The sequence below is a fragment of the Solea senegalensis genome, linkage group LG6 (assembly GCF_019176455.1).
Source record: "Solea senegalensis isolate Sse05_10M linkage group LG6, IFAPA_SoseM_1, whole genome shotgun sequence".
NCBI classification, from domain to species: Eukaryota; Metazoa; Chordata; class Actinopteri; order Pleuronectiformes; family Soleidae; genus Solea; species Solea senegalensis.
In genome coordinates, this window is record NC_058026.1 from 4029618 (window position 1) to 4046243 (window position 16626).

Genomic DNA, 16626 nt, shown 5'->3' on the forward strand with positions numbered 1-16626 from the left:
ATGACAAAAAAGTCATACTATAGTATGTCGTCCAAAATATGACAAAAATGTCATGTTTAGTATGTTGTCCCAAAAGTCACCAAAATGTCATAGTTTAGTATGTCGTAAAATATTTGACAAAAATGTAATAGTCTAGTATGTAGTCAAAAATTTGACAAACACTTCATTGTTTACTGTCATCCAAAATTTGACAAAAATGTCATAGTTTAATATGTTGGTCAAAGATTTGACAAAAATGTCAGTTTAGTTTTTGTCAAATTTTGGACGACATACCAAACTTAAACATTTTGTTTATTTTGTGGACATCTGACTTTAATCAGAATTCTGACTTTTTTTAATCTCCAAGAAAAAAATCATGATTCTGAGATTAGAGAAAGAAGTCAGAATTCTTAATCCTAACTTGGACTCGAAGACAAAAAAAACACATTTTGCAAAGCCTGAAGTGTAAAAATTTCAAAATAAAAGTAGCGTGCTCACTTATTTTCATACATATTGTACCGTTCTCTTAATACACCGGTTTGTAGTACATTTATTTTTGTCAAGTGAAGTGTGTGAATGCATATTGTGGAAAACTTTTACCCTGCCTATAAAAGAAAAATATATATATACATATAGATATATATAGACATATATATACACATATATACACTGCCTGGCCAAACAAAAGTCGCCACCTAAAAAAAAGGGTCACATCGCTGGACTTTGATTACAGCACTCATTCACTGTGGCATTGTTTCCATAAGCTACTGCAATGTCACAAGATTTATTTCCGTCCAGTCTTGCATTAATTTTTCACCAAGATCTTGTATCGATGATGGGAGAGTCGGGCCACTGAGCAAAGCCTTCTCCAGCACATCCCAACGATTCTCAATGGGGTTAAGGTCTGGACTCTGTGGTGGCCAATCCATGTGTGAAAATGATGTCTCATGCTCCCTGAACCACTCTTTCACAATTTGAGCCTGATGAATCCTGGCATTGTCATCTTGGAATATGCCCATGTCATCAGAGAATGATGGATTGCATTGATGGAATAATCTGGTCATTTATTATATTCAGGTAGTCAGCGGACCTCATTCTTTGGGCACATAATGTTGCAGAACCTAGACCTGACCAACTGTCACAACCCCTTACCTATTTGCTTAGTTAAATCCAGGTGGCGACTTATTTTTTGGCCAGGCAGTGTACACATACATACATATATTTCTTTCTTTTTTTTTTTTTTAAATCAGAGCAAGAGAAAAGACGATGGAAAAAATAAACAAGGAGACACAGAAAGGTAGTACAGAGTTTGGATGTTTATTTAAAGTTATTCCCACTGCACAACCCCTCCCTCTGTGAAAGCCTAGTCTGAAAGGAGGAGGATAGAGGCCACTATAGCGCCACATCAACACGTTATTAAACAAGGCTCCTCGTTTCATCACAACACCTCCACCCCCTGCAGGTATGGCACTCAGTGCTGCACTGTGGTAACACACTAGCATGGTGAGGCTAGTTGAGAAAAAAAAAACACCTTTAGGCAGGAGAAGTCCAATATAGGATTAGAGTTAGTAGCTCCAATTGATGGATAGAAAAAAAATCAATCAGTTTTACTAGATATAAAGTTCCACCAAAGACAAAAAATCAAAACCTGGGGCAGACTATGGTGGTGAGAGACAAAGAGAAAATATTCACTAGTATCACAAGTATCCTCTCTTGTCCCTCGTCGTGGCTGCCTATCAGCGAGGCGTGCTTTGATGATTGAGCTAATGTTGAAATTCAAGGCTTGTGGTAAACCTCAAGATTCACGGCGTGGTCGTCGTCCTTCTCCAGTCAATGACGCAGCTCCTCTCTCTCCTCCCTCCACACAAAAAACGGAATGACTGAGACAGAGAGAGACAGAATGAGTTAATATTGAGTGAGAACACTAGAACATTTCAGACAGTGCAGCCTTGAAGAGCAGTGGTCCCCAACCCCCGGGTCGCGAACCGGTGCGTGGGTCAATTGGTACCGGGCCACAGAGAAAGAATACATAACGTACATTATTTATGTTTTATTTATTATCAGATTCTGAATGATGTTTTATTTTGAAAAACGACTGGATTCTCTCCACCATGTCTGTCTATGACTCACTCTTGACATGTCAAGATGCTTGCCTCGGTCATATGTCACAGTCGAAGAAGATCAACTGCTGGGTCCTCCGTTACCGGCTGCACTGCAATTAATTAATCAAGGACGTCACATTTGTCCTTTGGTCAGCAGCAGCATCCGCAACTGGTTGATGGACTTGGCCATTTTTTCCCCTAACCGGTGCACACGCCGTTGAAGCACGGCTGCGCTCTGTGCAGTATCGTTGGCGCGACGTTACAAGAACGCTGTTAATAAAATTGCATACACAGTGGATTCACGTTCATTATTATATTTAGAAAATACCAGTTTTTATGCCCGTCGTATCATTTCATTTTGTTGTTTTAATGTGTGGCGGATGTGTGACTCCATGTTGGCAGCCTAAAATGAACAGAACCTGCATGAAAATGCACTGATGATAATTTTTGTAATCAAATCATAATAAAACTGAAACATGCAGAGCCCTAACACTAACACACATGACCAACAACCGACACAGATGACCATCCTGGATGAGTTACCTGCGTTGGGTACTACAGATCTCCAAGAGGAATGATTTCTTCGTTGATAAAAAACTCAATAGTCTCCTCTTCCCAGTCATCCACGTTGCTGTCCAGCTCATCAGTGTCCACTCCTGTATTACACACAAACACACAAAGTCAGGGGTCTTTTCAAACTTTAAAGTAGGGAGTTTTGTGGAAAAGCGAGGGGAGCAGGACGTCGCACCTCCTCTGAGCTCCAGACGGAGGCTCTTCTGTTCTTGATAGGTCTGCTGCGCTTTCTCCCTGTAGCTACGATACTCCTCCATCATGGCCCTGCGCTTGTCCACCAGCTCCTACTCACAAACAAAAGCATTTACGTTGTAGGTTTTCTCCCAATTCAAATACAACAGATGATGCTTGTGGTGCAACACCAACATCAGCTACATGACACAGATGTGAGGGCTTAAACATGGAGCTTGTATCATCACCACAAGCCCACCACTCCCAACACAAAATAAAAAGGGATGATATCATTACAGAAAATGGATTAGGTCAAACCTTTGAAGCCTTGGACTGGCTCAGACGATCCTTCTGCTCAAAGATCTTGGAGTACTTCTTGAGATCCTTCTTGATCAGCTGCAAGAGACAGAACAGTCACCACAACGATAAAAACAACAACACCACAACTGAAATATGTGATGCAAAAAAAACACAATAGCAGGACGTTGTTTGCTGTGAGCCTCAGAACAGAGTTAAAATCATGAGCTACAGTGCAGCTCTCATACGAGGTGTCAGAAAAGTTTGAGTTTGTCATCACTGGCTTCACACATACATATTTTATTCAAAAGTCAAAGTCATTGTCAACAACTTTTTCGAGATAGATTGGAGGCAACCGTAACATTGCTCAAGTAAAACACAAAAGGTGCCCATGAAAGGTTTCCCAAGTGAATCCTACGGCTTCAAAGTCAATTATTAAATCATTAGTAACTGTTTTGAGTGTTTTTTTTTTTCAAAATACTAATTCAAGTTCAGATTTTACAGTGTCTTAAGAATATTTCCTGGTTTCAAATCTTTAAAAATAGGCATTGTTTCAAAGTTTAGGAAACGATCAACATTTCTTACATTTTAGGGCAAAAACAACTACTTGATTAATCAAGAAAACAACCTACAGATTAGATTAAGGTAACAGGTTAAAATAGGGCAGGCATAGAAGATGAACCGTTACCTTGATCTGATCGACACTGAGAAGGGTGGGTGGCCTTGGCCTCCACAGCAGCTGACAGAAGCGATCCTTGTTGTTCTTCTGAAGAAGACGGCCCTGGAACGTCCACAGCCAGTACGCATTGTCCACCTGCACACACGAGAAGGTAATTGTGAGGTTTTCTTTTTTTTAAAAAACCATCAAAAGGTGCTGAATTGCTCAGGGCAGGATGGGAGGGGCTCGAACCTTGTGGCTCCACCAAGAGACAGAGGTGACGACGTAGCGACCAGTCGGGTCCCACTCCACGTCAGACGCCATGTAGTGCTCTGCTATGTTCATCATGGTGCAGTCTGACGTGTCCACAAAGGCGAGAGCGCCGTTCATACTGCACATGAAGGGAGACACAAGGGTTACAAACACCATGTGCACACAAACATATGTATACATAAATGTGGGCATCAGATCAGAAGCCTAGACTGAGAGAGACTGACTGACCTCCTGAGTCCAGCCAGCACCAGGAACTGTCCCTGAGGACTCCAGAAAATGCTGTTGGCCTGCTGTTTATCAAACATCTCTGGAGAACGTAAGACAATAAACACATTTAACATAAGGTTGGATAAAAAGAGCCGTTCAATAAAAAAAACGTAAACATAAATAGCAATAAATCAACGGTTCAATTAGTGCTGGGCACAAAAAACAACTTTCGTGTACTGCAAGACCGATATATAAAAAACAGAACTAAAATGTGTAAATGTGACCACACGTGTGTCAACTCTTACTTACTTTGCAGATCAATCTTGCCGTTGTTTTTGACATGATAGAAGGAGACGCTAATCCTGGGGGTCTCTCCATGGAGAACCGCAAACTTGCTGCCATTGGGCTCCCATGCAAAAGCTATGATGCTCTCTGAAAGCAGAAAGAACAAAAGACGTTAAATGTTTTGTTCTAAGCAGGAAAATGACCACTTTGTTTAAGTGCGAGTTTGTTCTTACCTTTCATCTCCACCACATCAACAGGAACCTGCTTCTCTCTCATGCGGAAGATTTCAAAGTTGGTAACCACGCCCTAAAAAAGACAATAAAATAGATTTAGAGTTTTTTTTTTAAAAAGGCAGCTCCTGTCCGTTTCACAATTCGCTGATCATCAGCGTACCTGTGTTCCTTTTGGAGTCCTGTCCACTTTCACACACAGGTAATCTCCATTTCTCTGCCAGTGCAGTTTGCAGTCAACAACGTTGAAAAGGTTGCGGACGCGGATCTCCTGGCGGGAAGGCAACTGCATCAGAGTGACTCTGGCTGGGATGTCTTTGTCCTCAGGTACCCAGAATGCTATGATGTTGTCACCGGGAGACCATGAGAAGTCCCTGCAGAAACAGACACACACAGACTCATGTCAATATATCCACACACTGCTGTTGAAAGCAGGAAATGACAAGATGCTTATCATCAATAAGGCCTCTTACTTAATTCCATTAATCTTAAGACTCTTCTTGTCCAGCAGGCCCATAGACTGTAAGGAGCAGAAACATGACATTAGTTTCATGTTCACATTATACATAACTGCAAGTATACATTTTTGAAGTCTGCTTACTGGAGTTTCATAGATGCTCAGTGTGTCTATGGTCATCCTGGCAAAGAACTTTCCATCATGGCTCCACCTGAGAACCAATAAAATTGAAGTTCATTAAAACATCATAACAAGTGTGAAAATAATGCATTTGAAAATGGACGAAAAACGAAGGGAACTTACTTAAATATGGGCCAGTGAGCAGAGCTCTCACAGTGGAAGCCTCTCTTCTTCTGTCCAGTCAGAATGTCCCAGATGATGATCGCCTGAGGGTCTTCCTTTGTGTCCATCAGTGGACTGAAGGTCACCACGTACCTGCATGACATCAGATAAAGTTCAGAGATGGATGCTGCATACCTCGGACACGAATACCAAGCTTCTTCTGTACATTATCAAGAAAATTTGTGTCTAGACTTGATGCATAAAGTTAAATGTAAATTATTCTGTAAAATTGTGTTCCATATTAGTTTTCTTTTAAACAATGAGGCTAAAGGAAACATAGAAGAACAGCAACTAATGATGCATCTTTCAATTATTTTCTTGGTTAATTAATGTCTTGTGTTGTTCACTCCACTCCCTCGTCTTTGCCAGAATATTACTTGTTTTTGTGACAGTGATCATTGTTTAATTTAATGGTGTACTGTGCAGTTATCTACGCATATACAAACAGCTGACCCCAGCCTATTTTTTGGTCAGGTTCAGTCTTGTTGGCCGGACTAAGCTGCTTTACATTTAACTTCAAACACATGGGGTAGGCTGGATTATTTTTGATGTCATTGAACAACAATTCTCTAAAGTGTCTGTGATACCAAACGGAAGCGATGCTTACCTCTCACATGGTGAGAAGTCAATGAGGGACACACCCTGGTGGCTGAACCTCTGAATCTGTTTGAACTTCTCACCGCCCCACAATGCAATGCCACGCTGGTGGAATGTGGCCAAATAGGTGCCTTTAGGAGACCAGCGCACATATGTCTCTGTCCAACGCTGAAATCAAACAAATACACTTATTTAATCTGCAAACCAAACCAGTGCTGTTAAATTCTGCACTTCCACGCGTCATGGATTACTCACGGCTCTCTCTTCGGCTGTGATTGGCTCCTTTGCATCATTGGAAAAAATGGCGGTCCTCTCACCAGCTTCGTAGATCACACTGTATTGGTCACGGCAGTCTGGGTCCTCAATCCAGTGACGCATATTACCCTAAACAAACAGACGAACCCAGGAGTTTTAGGAGATTAGGCCATTTTGTCCCTTTACTGGATCAATTTTAAAACAAAAGGCAAACAATAATCCAGTGCATTAAATATACAATGAATCGGTTATGACAAATACTCACAAAATCTTTGAAAGGCTGCTTTTCTGGAGTTTCCCACTCATCACTGATGTTCATGTACCTGAAAAAAGACACCAAAAAATGTCATGTTTCGCCCAATTTTTTTGAGTTTATCTTTATGGCGTGTTGTCTTTTCCAACACTTACTTGTCAAAGTCGGTAAAAAGGTTGACCCTGAACGTATGCTGTTTGTCCAGTTTGTATCCATCTGCATTCTTCACTGCCTCGAGGGCCTGAGTTGGAGCAGCATACTCCAGGAAGATGTAGCTACATGATATAAGGTTATGTATTTCATTTAAAAAAAATCTGAAACACACTGCTTTGGTAGGAGAAATGAATAAAGCACATCGGTGAGACTACAGGATCTTACCCCTTGGTCAGGCCATCAGCGTCTGGGTAGAACTCGGTGGTGATTTTGCCAAACTTGGAGAAAATCTTGTGGATGACGTTCTTGAGTTTCTCCAGACGCTCTGGGCCCACCTGGGGAACGTTGTCCACCACCACCACAGAGTCAATGCCATCAGCCTCCAGAGGCTTCTCCCTTAGGATGTCATCCAGGAACTCTACAGAGTGGAGGGGAAGAAGGGAAAGATCAGGACACGCAGATGTGACCGTTTTTCTGATCTCAAAACAATTTATAGTCTTTTTGATATTTCTCTGAAAGGTAGCAGTCATCCTATTAGAATTATTGTCTGTTGAACAATAATTCACTGTCCTAGTGATGGTACACTAAGATAGATGAGTCACCCATTGCTAGTAAAATGTGGTTAAAATACAATTTAATGCAACTATTAGCAACTACTAGTAATAAATACAAGGTCTTAATGGACGTATTTTGTTGAAATTGATTGAGAAAGGTGTCAGAGTCAACATCTTTCTAATTTAGAAAACTGCAGATTGGGGTGCTTTGTGGTAGAATTGTAACACAATTTGGTGCATTTGGCCAAAACACATTGTTTGCATGTATAGGTACAATCCAATTATATCTTACATTGACTACTCAGTTTATTTTTTTATTTTTTATAAGAAAAACATAAAATATTTGCATTTTTACAGGTTCTTAATTTTGACTCTTAAGCATTTGTCTGTCATCAGTGTTAGTGCAGCAAATACGATTTAACTGTTAGTTGCCAACTAAAAAATCCACTAAAACTTTCATTTTTTAAAATATATAATTTCTAGGTTGCAGCTTCTTGAATGACAACATTTCCTGGTATTTTTGTTCCGTAAATTGAGTATATTTGGTTTATGAATAAAACTGAGGGTGCTGACATTTAGAGAACACAATTTAATAGACCAATATAATTGTGAAAGAAAAAGCCATTGTCATCTGCAGCCCGAGGTAAGACATAACTGGTTGCTCAACAATGTTAATGCAGTGGCTTTACGAAAAACCACATTTTATAAAGATGCTTTTGTTACAGCCAGAATTATTATGTTCTCATTATTTCACCAAAATTGCAATCAAGCTGAAGGGATGACTTTCTGAACAAAAGTCTGAGCCGAATAGAAAAGCCTAATAAAAGGCGTGTTATACATAACATACAACGAATAGATTGATGAGATGTTATATGGTGTGTCTATGTCTGGTGTAGCTTTGCACGTCTTATCTGTTAAGGCTGCCTCCACCCCGGATTTGAAAACTATCTTCACATCCCAGCTGCTTCGTTAAAAACCACAGACTGTCGAGTAGAGATTCTGGCGAAACGTCTCATTTAGATACGAACAATATTTCCTGTTAGACACGCTTCTACAACGCAGTTATAATTTCCCATATGACAGACAGACTGCAACAAGGCCACAATAACGGAATGTAGTCTGAATGAGGACACAATGGTCGTCGAATAATTATAGTATATAGAACTGAAATAAATGTTCAGGGAGTGGATAAGTTTGTGCTCACTGGGGTCTTTTTTACACTCAAAATTCGTGATGACAGAGCATCAAGCTAGCGACAGTGGCCCTCGCATTTGTGCTAACTATTAGCACCATGGTTAGCACCAGGCCAAAAAGCCGGCGTCTTTCCTGTCGCTGCTCACCCTCGTCCTCGATGTCATCCTCGAAGTCTTCTGGATCACTAAAGGAGGGTTCCTCCTCTTCGTACTCGGCGTCGTCCATTATATCCACCGTATCTTGCATTTAACGGGACTACGAGACGGGAGTTCTCGCTACAAAGGAGCAAAAATCCCTAAACCGAAGAGGCTGGAGGCGTTCGGCCGGTGTGGCACCATGTGCGACTAGACGAAAATGGACGATGCAACGGAAACGCATCACCGGAAGCGCCTCGACGCGACGACTCGCTGCGTAGGAAAGATAGAGCTGTAAAACATACGGATGCGCTTCGTGTTGCAACTCTTATGGTACATTGGTGTAGAGATCGTCAATCGGAGCCGCGGTCTCTGCCGCGACGCATTGGCGTAGTAAGAAAGAAATGGGAAGTCGTAAAGTGGTACGGCCTGAACTGTTTCCCGCGAGATGGACGTGCAGAGGAAATAGAGGCATTCAGAAGAACATTTGGGGGTGTAAGGGGGTAATTCGTCACTCGCCAGACATTATGCCGGTAACTGCATTTTTTGACAATGCTGTATTTTTACAAGGCGGTTAATGTGCTGTTAAGTAGACACGAAGAAGCCTCTTGGATGAGGGGTGAAACTTCTTCAACTTAGTCCAGTCTCCTACAGCGAACTACTGATAATCTTGACTATGGAGATGGATGAATGAGAATCTTCAGAGACTTGTTAGGTCGTTGTGTTTAACCGCATGTGTAAATATGTACATTGGGTTTGGATTATAAACCATTCATTTAAAATTATTTACTTTTTATTTTAATGAAATGTTGGCCCACATTAGAGGGGGTGTGTTGGGGGAGTAGTACATGACACACTTAACCTTATTGCAAGCACACATATACACATGGCTCCTTATTCGTTGTTATGGTAACATCTGCCAACATTTTTGTGTTTGTTTTTGCGATTTTTCTTGACTTCCTCACCCTAACTTTCACCTAACCACAGTTCATGTCTCATCTCTTAACCTGGAAGTCAGATGCCTCATAAGGATCCAGGTCTGGTCCACATAACAACTACGGGTCCTGACAAGGTCAGTGTTTATGCCTGAAAAGGTCCTAAAGAGGGAACAACAAAAAGGAGGACACACACACAAACAGACATGGACAAAGAGTGTGCGTCGCTGCTACCCCAGGTCTGTGAGGTGCTGCTGGACTCGGGTTCCTCTCTGCCTGATGATACCAGCCTGGAGAAACTGCTAGACTGGTTCTCAGGACTCATAGAACCTGGTGAGTAATGAAAATAATGAAACTGGTGGGATCCTTTCCTCCTTTCTTTCCTGCATCTTCAGATTTGAACTTTCTAGTTTCTGCTGACTTAACGATGATTTGTGTAACTTTTTTCCATGATGGTGTGAATAATATACATTAAATGGAATCAGATTTTTTTTTCTAATTCTGATTTGGGACATTTTCATACATGGTCAGGGTGAAATGCAAATGTGATGTATAATCTGGTCTTTTTCAAATCAGATTTTCTAGGAATGGGACAATACCACTTTTTTGTGTCCGATACCGATATCTACCGATACCTACCGATACCGATATTGGTCCGATACAGTCATTTTAGACCATTTCTGAACTGTGAATCTGTTAACGACACATTTGTGCCGAGTCATTAAGACACAATTCTCCAACTGTGTAACAAATATTGTTCTCCCAAAAGAAATAAATAAATAAATGGTTTTGCTGACTTTTATTTTAATTTTTACAGTCTGTGAATAGTGCTGCATGCGATATATTGAATCTTCGGATTGTAGCAGATTCTACATCTTTATCTGTCCGATATCCGATCCAGTGATTTTAACGAGCTGGGATGTAACATCCAGTAACAGAACGATACTGACATTGACCGATACCGGTTCCCATCTCTATGATTTTCTCTCACACTCACTTTGTGGCCCCAGTCTAATTGTTTTGTTTCATACATAATGTTACTCAGTAACTACTTCCTGCATGTTCAAGCCAGAGACATCTCCCTGGCCTGGATCTTCTGAAGATCCTCTTCTATCATGTCTCTTTTTTCTCTTCAGGTGAAGGTGGAGCTCTGCTGGAGGCCCACCCATGTCTACTCGAATTCATATCAGCTGTGGTTCACAAACCGTCATCGGACCCCAGTGTCATCTCTTTTGTGCTCAAAGTCTGCGGCTTAGTAGCTGCAGCTGAAGATGCCTTCAAAATGCTTCAGGTAGAATCCTGACACCTTGTTCTTAACAATTCTAATTCATTGTAATTCTTAGTAAAGGTTCTGACTCAGGTGATGTCCCCTCTGTAGGCACACTCCATTCTGGACCTTGCCTTTAACCATCAACACTGGCACAGAGCAGGACTTTGGGAGGATCCTTGTGTTCGGATTGGTTGGATCCAGGGTTTGAGGAAGATGCTGCAGCACTTGGAGGCTCTCCGTTTCTTTGTGCAAGCAGGTGACTCTTTGTGAGGGACATACACTTCTCTCTGTACACTTGATATTGGTTAAAGAGAAGTAACGCAATAACAACGCAGGGGACGCAATAACAACACAGTTACAAAGTGTTGGACGTTACATTAAAGTCATTTTGACTTGTGTTTTTTTTCTGTTCAATTCTGCAGATTTAATTCCAGAGCTGCTCCAACTCCAAACTGACTCCAGTCTATTTGTCGTCTCCGCTGCAAATCAGCTACTGGCCCACATCCTGCTCTTCTTTCAGCCAGCGTTTCCCACAAGACGCAACGGCGTACATATGGAACATGATGACATGATGTCACACGCCCGCATCACTGAGACAGATCTACCAGAAGTCCACACGGAAACCAGCAAATGTTACGCTGCTGTTGTCGTGACGATCTTAGAGTATATCAACGAGTCACTGGTGACCAAAGACAACTCTCAGCTCCGTCAGAGTCGGCAGATCCTCAAAGTTCTGGTTCCGCTCCTGGCCCAGGCTGGGCCGTTTCTCCGGGACAAGCTGCTTCAGTCTGTCACAGACTCTCTGGAGGAGCTGGTGACAGCAGGTTACAGTCAACTCACACTCCCTCTAATGGACGTCATTCTGGCTGCACACAGGTACGTGTGCTCTCTAATAGACATTAGTAGTCACGTAACAGTAAATGTGTCAGTACATGCAGTAATTACAGTAAATGTATATTATACTGTGTGTGTGTGTGTTATTTTGTTTTGTTTTTGCTTTAGCAGCCTCAGCCCTGATGACCCAGACCAACGAATGGGCCGTCTTCTGTCATCCATGCTTAATGTGAACAAACCCTCTGACCTCATTCATGCTGCGGCTGCTGTTCTCCACAGAGGCCACCAGTAAGCAACCGGTCACACATACACACACACACACACAAAGGTTCAGCCTCGTCACTACAAACCTCAGTTTGTATGTAACCGGTGGTGTGTAAAAAGAAACGAGGGCTGGACCAAAAAGCACCTTTGGAGGCACTCGTAAAACAAAGAAAAAACACCAGTCAGAACTAACAGAGAATACATAATGAGAATGATAAAAACATATAATAAGATTTTTATGGTAAAAAGCCTGTGACCCAATGAATCAAACTGATTTGTAAGGATATCGACATAAATATGGACATATGTGAATTATGTGAAAGAAAAATATGATTAAAATGCAATTCATAGCAATTATCTATTGAACTTTGGTTATTTATTGTGATTAACAAGAAAAACCCTAGTTAAAATAGAATACACATAATCACATTTCAACACAATACTAGGCATTGTTACATATAGAGATTTTAGCCTCTGTCTTTTTCTGCAGGGACACTGTCCACACAGCCCGAGCTGTGAGAATACTACTGCTACCCCTCGACATTATCACCGGTCACACTCTGCTGGGCACAAACACAGCAGGTAACACACATGAAAGCATGAATATGTCAAAATAAAGTCTGTATGATACCTACAGTATGTGATTATTATTCCATTTTTCTGTCCATGCAGATGAAGAGCATCAGTGTTCAATGGCAGAGCAGCTGAAGAGTAAAACCTCCTGCATCTCTCTCATCTGTGTCTGTCTGACAAACGCACCACACGTCACCCTCATGGTGAGAATGCAAGAGCGTCTGATAATGTGGAAGTCAGTGCTGGGAGTTTATTCATTTTATATACTGCAAGACTGATATATGAAAAATGGAGAGAGGGGGGACCCTTTTCACCGCTGCACCAGACATGCTTAAAGGAATACTTCACAGATTTGTATTTAGCTTTGTATTACTAGAGTAGGGGTAGTGTATACATATATACATATACATATATATGTGTATATATATATATACACATACATATATATGTGTGTATGTATGTGTATGCTGTGTTGCTAATAATGTGTAGCTCTCTAAATCTAAATTTCTCTTTCCCTCCTCAGCCTGCTGACATACTCCCCTGTCCTCCATGTTCAATCGTCGCCGCAGTTGTGTCGTTGTTGAGTATCTGCAGCGGTTGCGTCTCCTCCTCGTCCTCTGGCCACGCGGAGGTTTTCAGGAACGTCATCGGCAGCAGCAAAGTTCAGAAATGTGCTCTCGAAGCTGTGACACGTCTCAGCAGCAGCCCAGGTACGACTGCGACTACAGGAGGAGAACAAACGTCTTCAATCACCTTAATGATAGATATTGTTAAATGTTGTAACAACAACAACTGAACAAGGCAACATATTGTGTTATTATGTGACATGATGACTTAATTCACTGTGGCTGTTTTCTGAATCCTTTCCTGCAACCCTCTCAGTTAAATTTCCAGAAAATGCATATTATGGTATTCTTTAAACAGTTGGGTCTGAGAACAGCTGTAGTGTCATTTCTCTGTCTAAATGTAAGTCTTAGTATTATTAGTGTTGGTATGGTTTAAATACAAAATAACATTTAACATCAGATTGAATGTATTATTGTTCTCATGTGTTTCAGGAGTAAAAGATGAGCTGACTGAGGTGTTTACAGTTCTGATCCGATATCTGAGCAATCCCGACTCTGACCGGACTGTAAGTTTGTGTTTTCCCAGATATTGCTGCTGTAAAGCCACACTCAACTTAACACAGATTTATTTATAGAACACACAAGGTTGAAGTGGTCATCAAGACAAAGCAAGAAAAGTGCTCTTTAAATACAGACGTTTATATTACACATTGTTTAGGCTGTTAAAACTGTATCCTTCTTCTCTCAGATAATACACAAATCCTACCAGGCCTTAGTGAAGTGGACGATTGTGTGTAAAGACCTCTCTTCTATTAAAGACCAGCTCAGACAAGGTATCATTCACCAGAATCCTCCTCACTGAAAGCTACATAAAGTATTTGCCACGTGTTTGTTCCATTAATCACATTATACCATGTGTGTTTCATCTGTTAGATCTCACTGATGTTGTAAAGAAACGTGTGTGTGACATGCGCTGGGAGGTGAGGGACTCGACGGTGGAGTTTCTGGGACAACTGGCAGGTGTCCTGAAGTCACCTGAGATGGAGAGGGACACATCTGAGGCTCTATTGGACAGCTGCTGTTGTCTCACGCTCCTCAGGGAGGCGTTGCGGGATCCAGAGAGTTATGTAAGAGCCAGCGCCATCGCAGCGCTGGGACAGACACTGGCGCACAGCTGGCAGCAGGGGGCGGCACTGACTCAGGAGCAGGTATGCAGATTTAATTTAGTTTTTTATTATTATTTTATTTATTAGTAAAAATCTCGCGAAATATCAAGGTTATAATAGTTTTGGATTTTTCATTCATCATTCATAACTGAAGATGGATCTAAATGCAGAACATTTACTTGAATTATGTCCTTTCAGACTGTGTAACTTTACCTTTTCCTCTAGATAATAAATGTTGGTTCTTTTTAATACATGGCACAAAGTAACATATTTTTTTGACTGCTGTAATTCATCACCATTCGATAATGTGTTTCCCTCCAGACAGATGTAGTGAACCAGCTGCTTGAAATTCTCTCCCAGGACACGGAGGGATTTGCCAGGAGGGCTGTTATGCAATATTTCCTCGCCTGGTTTTCTTCATGTGCCTCACACACATCTCCACCCTCCTCCTCCCGTTCCTCCCTGCTGATGAGCTCCTTGAGCTCTGTCCTCTCTCTTGGCACTGCAGATCTGGACTGGGAAGTCAAAGTTCACTCTTTGGAACTAGCTGAGCTGCTGCTGGACAAAGCCTTTTCAGGTTGCCCTGATTACAGGAAGCCTTCAGAGAGACCTTGTGCCTCACTGCACCCATACGCCGTGGTTTCCGATCAGACCTACGCAGTCCACAGACACACACCGGGTGTGGAGTGCGATTTGTCGGATGTGTTAAACAATTTGGTAAAGCAGGGAGTTGTCTCTGCGCTGCTGAGCGGTCTGGTTGACTGTGATAGACCGGTGGGTCTGAAGGCCTGTCAACTCCTGATTTCACTCAGAGAAACAGTCGGCCCGCCGTCAAAGGATGAAGTGAATGCAACTCCTACCACTGCAGCTGTCGCCAAGGTGACCTGTGAAGTGCCCAGCTGCGGCTGGGGGAAGGAGATCAGAAGAATACTGGGCATGAAGACGTGCGATGAGGATGAAGAGGCTGATTTGACTGCTGACGAGTGCGGGGACATGAGAAAGCAAGGCAAGGGCGAAGGAGGCCGCAGCGTGTCTGTCAGCGTGTGTGAAATGTTGAGGTCTCTGGGTTTGGATGCGAGGCTGGACATACTGAGTCAAAGCAGTGACCACGTACACAACTCTCCTCTCTCTCTGCTGCAGGACATAGTGATGTCCAGTGCTACACACACTCAAACAAACACACAACCAGGGCAAGAAGTCATCGTGGACTGCTATTGACACAAACGCACACACACCAACAGTTATAGACAGCCTTATGTTGGTTTATCAGGGTTTTGGTTTGTGTCGCTCTGTACTGATTTATTGTATTGTGTTTCTGTGTATAATACAGTAAAAGGTAGTGATTTGTTGATGTTTGTTGGCTTTTTTTATGAAAACATGAATTTCTATGATATATATCTATGAATTTCTAATGTATATTAATATAGTACAGATACATAATTAACCCTTAGAGTGTTATAGAGTAGTAGTATTATATAGAGAGGCTACAAGAATGTGCAATAGAGTGTTTTATATATATTTTTTTCCCAGCACAACCTATACGTAATCTGAGGATATCATTTTTGTTTCGATTTTCACAAACTATATAAACACACCTGAGGAAAAAGTACTCAAATTCTGAAAAATTTGATTGAAATACATCACATTTCAAAGTTAACTTGGCTTGTTTTAATGAACAAAAATAAAGAAAAATTGTCTATTTTGTGACTTCTGCACAACTATCACTACTCCCACAAAATTGCTATATAAAATTAATTGTAATTTTGACTTAACAACACATAAGAAGACACATACACCCCGAGATGTCCGTATAAGAGTTGTGCATTATTCCCAGTGCAATTTACCAAGGGTGCACCTGTGGTTAATTATCACCAATGCTGCTCAGTCTTCACAATATCACCCAGATTTTGTACAGTTAAAATCACATTAAAACACAAATTAGTTTTTGCTGATTAATAGCAGTGTTTAGAGCTTGTGCTGCCTTATTTCAAGAGAGATTGAGGCAACGGCAACATTGTGCTAGTAAAGCGAGGCTCCTGCAAACAGGTCTGAGTATGACTGACTGGAAACACAAAGATACGCTAACAAAATGTTCTACCGGTCAGAAAAAAACAGGTCATTCAGTGGTTTGATTTCTGATCAATATTTGGGCTCAGCTCAAAGTTACACCACTGACTGAGGGAGCTGAAGATCTGGATCCAGACCCTCTAGGACCAGGTGAGGACAAACGAGGAGGAGGAGGTGGTGGCAGGTTGACCAGTTACAGTCTTCTTTTATTCACACAGCTTTTGTTTAGATATTTTC

General features: G+C 41.5%; 2 protein-coding genes, 1 long non-coding RNA gene and 1 other non-coding gene across 4 annotated transcripts; 1 reads left to right on the top strand and 3 right to left on the bottom strand.

Moving 5' to 3' along the window:
* Window positions 1-1275: 1275 nt before the first annotated feature.
* eif3ba (eukaryotic translation initiation factor 3, subunit Ba) lies at window positions 1276-8935 on the bottom strand. The gene is made up of 19 exons (XM_044027908.1): window positions 8727-8935; window positions 7058-7250; window positions 6835-6954; window positions 6692-6749; window positions 6427-6555; window positions 6182-6339; window positions 5536-5667; window positions 5377-5443; window positions 5249-5295; window positions 4939-5149; window positions 4779-4851; window positions 4570-4692; window positions 4282-4360; window positions 4033-4171; window positions 3811-3936; window positions 3144-3221; window positions 2830-2938; window positions 2625-2737; window positions 1276-1859 (listed from the first exon to the last, which is right to left on the bottom strand). The coding sequence occupies exons 1-18, from the start codon at window positions 8824-8826 to the stop codon at window positions 2637-2639; spliced, it is 2043 nt and encodes a 680-aa protein (XP_043883843.1). The 5' UTR covers window positions 8827-8935; the 3' UTR covers window positions 1276-1859; window positions 2625-2636.
* Window positions 3322-3407, bottom strand: LOC122771732. Its single transcript, XR_006360655.1, has one exon. It is a non-coding gene; the product is annotated as a small nucleolar RNA SNORD60 (small nucleolar RNA).
* Window positions 8936-8981: 46 nt separating the features above from the next.
* Window positions 8982-15673, top strand: brat1 (BRCA1-associated ATM activator 1). The gene is made up of 13 exons (XM_044027907.1): window positions 8982-9247; window positions 9729-9982; window positions 10786-10940; window positions 11028-11175; window positions 11342-11795; window positions 11922-12041; window positions 12508-12599; window positions 12690-12793; window positions 13114-13300; window positions 13649-13722; window positions 13905-13989; window positions 14090-14364; window positions 14644-15673. The coding sequence occupies exons 2-13, from the start codon at window positions 9856-9858 to the stop codon at window positions 15538-15540; spliced, it is 2718 nt and encodes a 905-aa protein (XP_043883842.1). The 5' UTR covers window positions 8982-9247; window positions 9729-9855; the 3' UTR covers window positions 15541-15673.
* On the bottom strand, window positions 10434-12509 carry LOC122770792. The gene is made up of 2 exons (XR_006360554.1): window positions 12104-12509; window positions 10434-11730 (listed from the first exon to the last, which is right to left on the bottom strand). It is a non-coding gene; the product is annotated as an uncharacterized LOC122770792 (long non-coding RNA).
* Window positions 15674-16626: the final 953 nt, after the last annotated feature.

Bases quoted from the DNA above. Each gene is read 5' to 3' on its own strand.
- brat1 (XM_044027907.1), top strand. From the start codon at position 9,856: ATGGACAAAGAGTGTGCGTCGCTGCTACCCCAGGTCTGTGAGGTGCTG. The intron at 11,796-11,921 runs GTACGTGTGCTC...TTTTTGCTTTAG, and splicing joins GTCATTCTGGCTGCACACAG to CAGCCTCAGCCCTGATGACC. The intron at 13,301-13,648 runs GTACGACTGCGA...CATGTGTTTCAG, and splicing joins ACGTCTCAGCAGCAGCCCAG to GAGTAAAAGATGAGCTGACT.
- eif3ba (XM_044027908.1), bottom strand. From the start codon at position 8,826: ATGCAAGATACGGTGGATATAATGGACGACGCCGAGTACGAAGAGGAG. The intron at 5,296-5,376 runs GTAAGCAGACTT...TGCTCCTTACAG, and splicing joins TGAGCATCTATGAAACTCCA to TCTATGGGCCTGCTGGACAA. The intron at 5,150-5,248 runs GTAAGAGGCCTT...CTGTTTCTGCAG, and splicing joins CTTAAGATTAATGGAATTAA to GGACTTCTCATGGTCTCCCG.